The 12,067-nt window shown below is 47.6% G+C and overlaps 1 protein-coding gene across 6 annotated transcripts in view; it reads right to left on the bottom strand.

Moving 5' to 3' along the window:
- Nucleotides 1-12,067, bottom strand: part of znf423 (zinc finger protein 423) — a 129,571-nt gene that overhangs the window by 19,422 nt on the left and 98,082 nt on the right. For 4 of the 6 annotated variants that reach the window (XR_003272996.1, XR_003272997.1, XR_003272998.1 and 1 more), the window contains one exon: nt 175-306. Coding sequence is in view for 3 of the 6 variants with exons in the window: in XM_026176815.1 (XP_026032600.1) it covers nt 175-306 (132 nt within the window). In the remaining 3 variants the exon portion in view is untranslated. The other 2 variants (XM_026176816.1, XM_026176817.1) reach the window with 2 other exon arrangements.

Here is a 12,067-nt window from a genome sequence, read left to right as displayed (position 1 = left end):
AAGCATCTGTACAAGCACAGCTGTAAATCTTCACCAACACGAAGAACAACAGTCACCTGTCGTGTACGTCATCAAACTGATGACGTTTAAAATCAAAGCAGACTTTGGACACAAGAGAAAAGGACTCGTCTGTGCTCTCGTCCTTGAAGGTAAATGTGTGAGTTTGCCTCTCACCTGTGAAGCAGACGGGACACTTGAAGGTACCTCCCATGCCTTCGAAGCTGTGCTCTATCAGGTGGCAAAGCAGCTTGGCAGGTGAATCAAACATCTGGTTACACAGCTTGCACTCATGATTGATGCCTTCCTCTGCAAATAGGAGACAGACACGCGTGTGGAGGCCGGATTAGACGACATAACACGGGAACACATGACATGATATCAGAATATTCATACAACATGCACGGTGGATGTTTTCTGTGTGCTCTGTCAGATATGCACACAATGGCTTTAGACTGTTTACCATTCCAGTATTTATAACAAGGAATTTATAATAAGTAATATCAGCGAAATGATGGGAGGCTGTAGTTTGAGCAGAATTGAAAGGACAATGTACGGAAAACTGAACTGAGAGACATTATCCTGCTCACGCTCCGAGAAGAACCAAAATCTTTCCCAGCTGGTAATTGCCTGTCTTCCCCATCGGGTTTGGGGATGATCTACCCCTCCTACAGCTATCCCTTGCCTCCCTCTGTCCTCATTATCTGTCCTTCCCCACTGCAGTCACTCATCCATCCCTCACTCACCCATTCCTTCCTCTGTGTCCCCCTTCGTCTCTCTTGGTCCATCACTCTCTGATTAATTGGTACGGCTTCCAATTCGCACTCCGTGCGACTTATTTTCACGTACAGTATTCGGATTTCCTGTGTAAGACTTGGTCACGCCTTACATTTTGTATCAAATTCAAATTAAGATTGATCGGTTTGTGACAGCCGCTAACGGTGCTCCATAGCTCATCACAGCAGCACTGTAGTATAGATGAGAGATAAGGAGCTCGCTGCGTAAACATAAAGAGTTCTGAACGGAGATTAAATGTAAATATCATCGAGCTTCATCACACGAGCAGACGTCATCAGCCTTCGTCCTCTCTAAGGATCATAGCAGTGTTACTGCGTCTATTTTAAGATGGCGTGAGTGACATCACAACACCCACGGTGAAAGGTGGGCGTGCACCCCTTGACGATCAGGTCTCCTGCCCGTTGTCCTTATCACCATTGTACCACACAGGACAGACGCCCCAGTCGCCCACACACACACAAGCACACCAGAGGCCCGCCCTGCCCGGAGACATCAGATGGCGTCTTCTGTGGGGCAATCTGTGACCTCCTGAGGAGCCGCACACACGTACACACAAACATGCGAACGCACAGAGCGCGCGATCTGTGTCTTTTCCCTCGTTTGTCACTTATCTCGTGTCCTGTAAGTGCAAATGTCCACACACACACACCGACACGGCAAAAGAGTCTGTGGAAGTTCAGCGTCAGAGCTGCAGGGGATCGCAAGGTTAATAACGTCTTCAATCACACATCCATGACACCCATACTGACTAATACACACAAACATGCACACACAGATTCCTATCTCTCTGTGCCTCAAAGGCCGACACGAGGGTGCCCTAATCCCGTCTCAATAGCCACGGGGGAGAGTGTGTGTGTGTGTGTGTGTGTGTGTGTGTGTGTGTGTGTGTGTGTGCGCGCCACATGGGCTTATGTGAATGAGATGGTATGCTCCGTGGACCCCAAACATCCCCGTTCCCCCGCACACACACAAACCTCAAAGGCTGCTGGGTTGTGTGGGGCGCCAGAGTGTCCGAGACACACTGAGACAGATAGAGGTTCATTATCATTTACTAGGAGATTGAACCAGCAGGAGAGAGTCACACGGAGCGAGGCGCACAGAGAGAGAGAGGCGTGTGCGGCTCTACCAGCTGAATCAATCGTCACATTTTCATTATTTCCTTAAAAGGACGCCTTTATTTAACAATGCATCATTTCAGCTGTACAGAAGGTGATACGGAGGCAGAGGGCCAACGCTGTAAGTAATGCCTACGCGTCAGTGAGCTCAGCATGTGTGCGCTTGTGTGCACGTGCGCGCTTGTGTGCATGTGTATTGGGGGGCTCTGTCGAAGCCACTTTAAAGCTCGTGTCCTCAGTGGGGGCAAAGCTCTCTTCAGAAGTCGCCTCGCACTCTCCCACGCTGCCAGGATCAGAGGGAGCGGTCAAACATCAGCCACCCTCTCATGTACACAATGATGAGTCCAACATCAGCGCTGCTCCAGGTTATTGTGCAGTTGTTGCAGTTACACAAACTCACATCGTTGCACAAATCAAGCAAAGTCGTTATGTTTCTGTCGAGTTGACAGGTGGGTGGGGAATTTCTTTTTAATCTAAGGCATCAACCAGGGTTGTAAAACGCATTATTCCCTCATGATGTGATCATCTTCTTTTCTGGATTTAGCCAATAACGCTCGTATTTTATCAGCCAGTAAAAAGGACTGTTTGATTCGATAAGCACAGATGACGTCAACAAAAACAGAATTACAAAAGAAACCTTTGAAGCTAATTATTGGTCAATCAAATGTAGGGAGGGTGAAAAACAGGGGCCAAAAAATACGAAACTAGAGAAAGAGAGGGCGGCAAAACGCACAAAGAGAGAGAGAACTGAGGGGAAACAGTGAGGTGCAGAGAGATAATTGGGCTGTCCGGCACAAGGGCATGGAGAGAGGCCTCCATCGCCCGTGTGTGTGTCCCATGAAAGAGTTCTCTTTTCTGACAAATACATTGTTTTGATCAGTGTGTGTGTGGGGACCACTGTCTCTGTGTGCTGTCCCCCTCTGAGACACAGTCCGTGTGTGAGTGTATGTGACCCATAGTGAGATGACAGAGTCATAGAGCATCCTGCCGCTACGCTTTGTCTCACAGAGTGCATTTGATCCACCACCGCACACACACGCACACACAGACACACAACCCTGGGAGGCCTGTGCTGGGACAGAGAACACAGGGGAGAGCGGGATGAGAGGGAGAGAGGCAGGGTGAAGGTTAGGACTCTGAGTTTGTTACCACCCAACACAAAATTAACTTTTCTCTGCTTTTTAAATGCACATCAAAGCAAATCTATGCTTTCAACGGTAAACCAGTTATTAGTGGAACATTTAATCGCACTCTTTAAATAAATGTCATGCTGCTATACTGTCATTTAGAAATGTGCGTTGTCGAACATGTATTCTGCCATGTGTCAGGAGCTCTGTCTCCTGTCTGTAATCGTACATTTATCTAACAGCATTCGATTAGCATATCAGACAGACAGAAGGACAGAAAGACAGCACAGCTACAGCGTGATCACACACGAGACAACGCTGGAACCGCGCACACAACAGCTGCTAAAGTTTCGCCTCAAAGAGGAAATATTAGCAAGCGAGCAAACAGTGTGAGTGCAGTATGTGTGGATGGGCAGAAGGCAGCAACAAGGAGGGACACAAGTCCAAACTGCAGCCACACTCATCATTACAATTCCTCCAACACAACCTCCCCACTGCTCGTGTTCTCCCTCAGTCTCATTGTGTTGTTACCCACCTCTCTCTCTCTCGGCTAATTGACGAGAGGAGAAGGACCAGGTGGCATCATACCCGTCACACACACACACACGCACGCACGCGCGCACACACACACACACACACACACACGCACGCACGCACGCACGCACGCACGCACGCACACACACACACACACACACACACACGCACACACACATAAATGAGCTCCTTGGTTTGTGTTGGGGGGTGACTCCCTAAGGCGCTGCCTCTCCTCTCACATGCTGCACACAGCTACGTGCATACACAAATATCTTAACCCTTTCTTAGTCTCGGCTGGGGACTCCTGTGGGTGCCCGGCCCCCACACCTTGCACCGTCCCCTCCCTCTCTCTGTGAATAGCTGCTGGGGGTCTCTGGGGTATCTACCTTCCATTACTGGCCTTCCCCGTTCCTGTCAACCCCCCCATCCCCAAACTATATGAATGTGGATGTGTGTGTGAGAGCAGTAAATTGTGTGTGTGTGTTTGGTCCCTGGTGGTGTAAAGGCCGTAAACCAAGCCAGGCGACTGATGGGGAGGACGGCAAGAGAGAGGCAGCGAGATAAAGGGAAGGAAGGCTGTGGAGAGGAAAGGAGAGATGACGGGACGGACGGGGATAGAGCAACAGAGGCGTCGGGAGAAAGAAGAGAGCAGTGGACGGAAGGAGGAGGAGGAGGAGTATGCACCTCTCTGGGGGGCTCGCTCAAGGTGTGTTTCCATGGCAACCAGGGGCAGGGGGGGGCGATGCGCGGGGTGTGAGCTTGACCCATTGGTAGTGTGGGGGCTGGAGAATACACACATGCACACACACTCGTAGAAACACACAACCTGCTGCAGTGCTGGAGGGGTCCCAAGAGTGCCCCCACCTTTACTCACCCTCTCTCTCATACACACAAACACACACACAGAGGAAGAATGCTGCAGTGCTGAGGTCCCGCGAGTACACAACACCCACACACAGTCTCCCTCCCTCCCTCCTCTCATCTTCCATTTTCCCTGTTTCCATCACTCTCTCTGTGAGGTAACTGTTAATATTTTCATCATTTGTTTACTCCTCATCTGACTCTGTGGATTTTTTACATACTGCTGAATGAAGATGGGATGCTGAGCTACAACGCCCGATCTGTGCATTTAAACACACCAGTCTGCTTTCAAACGTTTGAAGGCACCATCTCTCACAAACGCGTGATGGAGACGGTAAAAGTGCCCGGCGCAGTGTCTGCGCGCCTTTGGTAGTTGGGCTTCCTAGTCCCTGTTCATCAAAGCCAAGCTGCTCCTGAAAGGTTAAAGTTCAGACAACGAGTAGCACAAACCACCCGCCATAATGCATGCACACACACACACACACACACACACACACACACACACACACACACACGCACACGCACACGCACACACACACACACACACGCGTCTGGTTTGCTATCCTCGTGGGGTCCTCCCATTGACATAATGCTTTCCCTAGCCCCTTACCCTAACCATCAAAAATGAGTGGCTAACCCTCACCCAATTGTAATCTTGACACTAAAACCACATTTGAGTGTGAAAAATGTCTTCAACCCTGTGGGGACCTGAAGGCTGGTCCCCACCAAGATAGGGAAACCGGTGTACACACACACACACACAGTAGCCTGTTAGCCTAATGCAGATACATCATGATTTGGTTATTACCTTTCAGTTCTATGGACTCATTCATGGTGTCTGCAGGTGTACTGTGGGGTTGATGGTGACAGTGGGCTGTGGGCAGAAACACTCAACTCTCACCTTTTTGACAGACACATAAAGAGGAAACAAAAGAAAGGAATGATGCTCTTTAAGTGCAACATGGGCCCAACTTTGGGCTTTTTTGGAAGTAAGGGCGCACTGGAATTTATGAACTACTCGTCTTTATACAAGAGAACAGGTAACAGCTCAACGCTTTACGTGAGACAAAGATGAATGAATGGTTATCCTCGTCCCTCCTTCTGCTCCTTCGCTCTGGACACGGTCAGACCCCGCAATCACCGTTTTCAGCAAAAACACTCGTTCTCACACATTAATACACAAACACAAGCAGACAGACGTATTATTGGCAGACGGGAGCAGCATATGGCGATGACCAGTTTGTGCACAAATTGAGCATATTTGTGTAGTGCAAAAGTGCATGTGTGTCTTGGAAGGAGACTGTGTGCATAATGTGCGTGTGTGTGTTTGTGTATAGCAGCTTGGATTTTCCCTATCAGATTACATAACAGTAGGAAGCTGGAGCGCTCGGTCCTGCCGAAGCCAAGAGCCTTCTCGCTAACACACACTCGCATGTGCGTAGATTTCCACAGACACGCACACAGAGCGTACGTCGCTGCCGTCTCACTGGTTGTGGGTTATTGAGGGATACAGTTACATTATGAACGCATGACTTTATTAGCGTCTGCTAAGCTGCGCTCATATGTTTTTGTAGCAATAAGAAAATGAAAGGTTTTTGTACTCGTGAAAAACGTGATTTTTTTACTGAATGAATTTTTAAAAGTTGTCTGTTTCGCGTCATAAAAGGTCTCAAATATTTGAATCTTAATGCTTAAAATAAAAGTAAAGGAATGCAAAGAAGTGAGTGACACCAGCTGCACTACGAGATGCACGTCGCACTGAAGCAGCGGCTTCTTTGTTGCTCGTGAGAGGAGATGTTAAAGCAGCGCTTTGATACTGAAACCCTGCACAGAGTTACAGACACGCCAGCAGACGACGCTCAGCGTCATCTGGAGAGCACTTGACTGTAACAACAAGCAGCTGACATGTAAGTCTTTGTATTAGCATATGTAATTAGACTTTAATTAATATTCAGGAGAGGTGCACACATCATCGCTCCGGCCTTGGAATCATTGCTCAGGACTTTCACAGGAAAACAGGGAATTACCGCTTTCTCCAATAAGCACACAGAAAGCTAGTAACACACTCGCACACACACACGCACACACACACGCACCTCTTTTTAGCTCGTTAGCAGGGATGAGAGTAATGAATGCAGAGTATATTTGTGTTTAGAATCTTAATTGAAAGCTTGAAAGTGGCCAAGAGGGAATAAGCCTAATCACTGTGTGTGAATAAACCATCAACACACACACACGCACAGACACACACACACGCCTGCCACTCCCTTGGACAACATTTAAAAGTGAAGTACCTGTCATTCTCCAGTCGTCCATTCTACCCTCACTCCTCCTGCTTTTTCCACGCTCGCTCCGTTCTCCCATCTGTTTACATATGTAAAACACAACTACAGCCCCCTGGATGCACATCGTCAGTGTGTGTGTGTTAATCTGTTTGTGTTTTGATGCTAGTTAAAGCTATAGCAGACATCCACAAGGACTTATAAAGGAGTTTATTGTGGGTTAGGGCACGTCCTTAATTAATTACTGGTATTTTTATTTTTACTGCAGGTGTTTTTTATTCAGTCGCAGCCTTTGCTGGAATATTGTGAGCGTGTGATCCACATCTCATGGAAAAGAATTCATTTACAGCACGCAGGCAAAGTGAGTGACCTGTGAGAAAGGCCGGCTGTGGGTCGGACCGCACAGCGCAGGTCTCAGGTAAATATCTGAAAGGCACGTTTAGATTAGAAAACACACACACGCACAATCATCAGTCTTCACAGGTTAAAAAGCATGTCTGTATCCAAGGCTAATCACCAAGGCAACTGTAATCAAGGCTCTGATCTAGTTGTCAAGGTGATGGAGAGAGGGTCACCCCTGACCGTCTTTTCTCTGAATGACTCTGTTTTTCAAACTGCTATTGATTTATATAGACACGGATATTAGAGTTTAAAATCCACGGCTGTGCGTGTGTTACGCAGAGAGAGACAACAACGCCACAACGACGCAAAATGACGGCAAGTGCGATGGTTAAAAATTCAATAACCGCCCATTTTTGGGGGGAAATCTAAAAGAAATGTGTGACTGTGTTTACCTACCCACATCTAATCCTATCCTGCTGTTTAGTGGTGTGTGTGTGTGTGTGTGTGTGTGTGTGTGTGTGTGTGTGTGTGTGTGTGTGTGTGTGTGTGTGTGTGTGTGTTTCTTTAATCTGTGCTCCCAGGGGAAGTCAGGGGGAGCTAGTAGGCTTATCCTCGCTGCATCTCTGCTTCCAAATACCACTAAAAAGCTCAACTCCATTCCACAACAACTAAATTAACACACACTCACATACACACACACACAGACACACACACTCACACAAAACAGCAGAAGAAAGCCTGCGAGACATACTTAGTATTCCTTTAACCAAGACTCCCCTGCATGCTCCTCCTCTGCACACATGCTGAATGTGATGTTTAATAACGCAGTTATTACAGGATCGAACCGAGAGCTTTCTCAAACTTTCACACAGAACATCAGCGTCCATGACTGCTGTGGATCGTCCACACGTGATTTTTACTGTAAAAAAACTGACAGAGAAAGGAGAAAGAAGGAGGAGGAGGAGGAGAGGAGCCAATAAGAGCTCACAGCAGGATGCTAATAATGCAGCTCCAGCTGTTCCAGTTAACCTGCAAACTGCCCATCTGGACCCAGAGAGGCAGACAGGAAACTGTACGGAGACACACACTGATGTATGGTGAGACACAGGCAGAGAGTGCAGAGCAGCCTGTGAGATATCAAACAAAAAGCTGAAAAATACAGGCTTCTCACAAGGATGTGGTTTTTATGCCGTTTTATATTAAAACACAATCACTGAGTGATGGAAAAGACTGAAGAGGACGGAGGCAGAGGGAGAGCGAGCCGCTACATCATCAGCTGTACGGGCTGGACGAGCGGGCGTGGACACAGGAACACAAACACACACACGCGCCGTAAGAGTGACCTTGGTCTCGCCTATCTGTCCTCGCCCCCTGCCCTGGCCAGCTAAATCCCCCACCGAGCCACCCTGCCTGTCTCTTTTACACACACAATCACACACACACACCACAGTGCCATACTCGGTCGTGCCAAACTGAACCACGCTGTGCTTACAGGAAAAAAAATAAAAATAAAACAGAGACAGACATGAAGATGGAGGAGAGCGAGGCTAAAGAGTAGAAAAGAAAAGGAGAGCGATGGAGTCCAGCTTTCTTTATTATTGATTCCGAAAACTCTCACACACCAAAATACGCTCAACTTTAACACAAGACGCGCAGCCAGCCAACTCTAACCTTCCCTAAAGCACAAATGTATCGCCCACACACACACGCACACATAGCATGCTAATGAAGACACTAAATCACTACCAGGTCATGTGTGGAAAAGCCTGCCAGATACCTGCATCCATGGCTAGAGACCTCCCTCAGCCACACACTGTGCGCGTGTGTGTGTGGGTGCGTGTGTGTGTGTGAGTGTGTGTGTGTGTGGGTGCGTGGGTGTGTGTGAGTGTGTGTGTGTGTGTGTGTGTGTGTGTGTGTGTGTGTGGGTGTAAGAGTGTGTGGGTGGTTGAGCAGCAGAGATTGAGGATGCCTGTTGGCTGTAAACATGACTGGTACTCGAAAACAGAGCAAACACTGAAGAGGCAGAAAAACTACTAAACAGCAGCACGAACAGTGGAAGGCGAGCTGCGGATGGACAAGGAAGGAAGGAAGGAAGGAAGGAAGGAAGTCAGAGTGGGTCGAAGAAGGAGAACGGCGCTCATCTTTTTCCTTTTGCACTTGTATTTCTTACTTTGAGGCAAAATGATCAAACCCCAGAGGTTCGCACCCAGGAGGTTTGTTCATTGTTCACCAGTAATTCAACACAGAAGGCTTCATCTTCGGCACAGCTCAGTGTAGCAGCAGCTCTACAGCCTTCATCCTACACCGCTAACATGAAAGCTCTGCACTGCTGCCGGTGCCTCGTATCGGTGTGTACCCAGGCTCCCTAAGAACAGCTAATCAAGGCAACGCTTTAGTGAAAAGACGTCTCCAGCTGGGTGGATCAGGTAATGATCACCTTACCAGAAGCACAATCACCCCTGAATCATCAGCATCAGCACGGTCACCTCTATAAAGGAACAAGCAGGTGAGTGGCTGCCTGCTCTGAGTGAGCGAGGTTGCGTGACCTTGTGAGATTAAGCAGCAGTGTAATCTGATTATGTCCAATTACTCTTGAGTTATTTTGTCTCCGAGGGCTACGGTATGGATAATAAAGAGACGCTGGGCTGATTTCCTGTCAGAGGCTTCGTTTGACGGCCAAGAATGACACAAAGAAAGAACAAATGTTTGTTAGTCGCTGTGCTGAGTCACCGAGATCAGGTGGAAACTCGCAGATGAATTATTCATCGAAGGAACGGAGATGAGCCGTGACGCCGCACATCTGCATCCGAGTTTAAAAATGACATCGTTCGAAAGCAGCGAATATCGTGGTGCCGGTCCAAGACTAAGGTTCTCTTTCTTTTACATCTTCACAACATCAGAGACGAGGCGGAGACGCCACAGAGAGCCAAACTGCTGCTACTGACCTACGAGCACAAGAAAGCGTGAGGAAGAGTTGAAGAACGTACCCACGCAACAGTGCAGACGAAACACTTCTTTATATGCATGAAGATATTTGGTGGATTCGTCTCCCTAACACACACACATATATATACACACTATTATGATAGTGAACTCTAGTATAGCGTAAATAATCCTGTTAAATAATACAAATAATAACTTGTTTATGCTTTCAGACAGAAACACGAGCACAAACACACACTCCTCACTTCTGTCAGCCTCAAATACAAACAAATAAATAAATGAACACAATGTTATTAATTATTCTGAGGCAGGAATCAAATATAAATGTGTCTGGAGATTTGTGTGTGTGTGTGTGTGTGTGTGTGTGTGTGTGTGTGTGTGTGTGTGTGTGTGTGTGTGTGCTTCTAAACAGACTCCCCAAAGATCAGCAGAGAGGCATACCAGCAGAGCAACAGACAGAAGAAACAATGCAGAAACACATCGAGAGGCAGATGTTGGCCATGTACGAAGGAAGGACCTGTACATCGTCTGTGGGCGTTACTGCAGAAAATAGGATTTAAATAGCGTGTTCTCTGCAGCCCTTTGACTATGCAAAGGTCCCCATCAGTTTGACAGCAGCTCTGTTCTGCACAAACAGCACAGTAGATGTTCATGTCGAGCTTTAAATCGCCGACAGCAGAAACTGACTCGTACAGCTAATAACCATAAAGAAAGCTGATCCAGGCTACGTGACGGCACAATCTGGATTAAAAATTCAGACACACACACAAGTGCTCAGCTAAAAACACTCTAGCAGTCTATTTAAGAGAGTTCACATGCAGAGCAGAGCCACTGCTGGGGCTCATCGGCTCTGCCTCTCAGTCACACAAACACTCACATCGTCGCACGCATCCGACACGCTGCCGCTCCGCCTCTCTGTCGAGGCTTCGCGTTATATCGTTAATTACACTTGACACCGCTTCTTGTGCGTTTTATATGTGTGTGTCTACGATGTGTCCCCAGAGGCTCGAGGGGGGAAAGCGAGGTTCAAAGACCCCCCGCCACAAAGCTAAATCAATATTAATACATGCTCACGCACGTGCGTGCTCACACACTTCCAACAAAGAGATGTCAGCGCGGTGGTTAGAGGGCATTGTTTCACCGTCTCTGCGGTGCTCTCCTTGCTTCTATCGCACCGTCTCTTCGTCGCTCTCTCCTCTTTGGATGCAGCAGAGCTACACAATGATGCTGCTCCCATCAGCTCAGTGTTGTGTAGAGAAAGCAAACAGACGCCTTCCTGGAAGTGACGGGTAAGAAGTACACGAACACTTCGTCTCCCAACCTCGGCATGCTCGTCTAGCTTCTTTGAGACGCTCCATCATTGCTGTGCACATATTCCACCTCAGTACTGTGTTTGGACGCGTCGCTCGTTCTCGTGGCTAACATTACAAAATGTCTGCTTTTGCTGGCGAAACAACTCTTCCCTAATTGTTATGGCATCACCTCACAGTTCACATAATCTCCAAACTCTCACAGCAGACATGAATCACTTTAAATGAAACTGAATGTGCACTGTTGAATAAAGGCGCACTCGCAGGCCTGCATTTGAACGTTATCCTGTTATGTAGAAGCAAAAAAGCCATTTTGATAAAGCATCATCTACGGTGGGCTTAACTGCAAGGATCACATGAATAGAATAAAGAAAACAGTTTGCAGACTTTAAATCGGGCTGGAAGTGTCCAGTGAGACTGTGGAGCTTCTAGAGCCATGCTTACAGAAAACGCTGCACTTGGAGCAACCGTCAAATCTATTTTTAATTAAAACTGTATTTATTAAATTGGTTAAATTGAAAAATACACCAATCAGGTTTGAAGTCCTCGCTCAGCGTGACTCGTCGGCCCCACAGCTGACACGCTCGGGCTCAGTGATGGCCTGTGGGTTTGTTTTCACTCAACAATGCATAGGTGTTAGCGATTATGGGTCGATGTGAATTACACACGAACACTTGTTTGCATTAACTGGAGCGCACGCACACAGACACACACACGCAAAGTGAAAATAATTCTCTAATTCGTAGCTACACAGCAGC

Source organism: Astatotilapia calliptera, chromosome 7, assembly GCF_900246225.1.
Source record: "Astatotilapia calliptera chromosome 7, fAstCal1.2, whole genome shotgun sequence".
Classification (NCBI taxonomy): domain Eukaryota; kingdom Metazoa; phylum Chordata; class Actinopteri; order Cichliformes; family Cichlidae; genus Astatotilapia; species Astatotilapia calliptera.
Note: the sequence above shows the minus strand (reverse complement) of the source record. Positions and strands in the feature narration are given on the sequence as shown.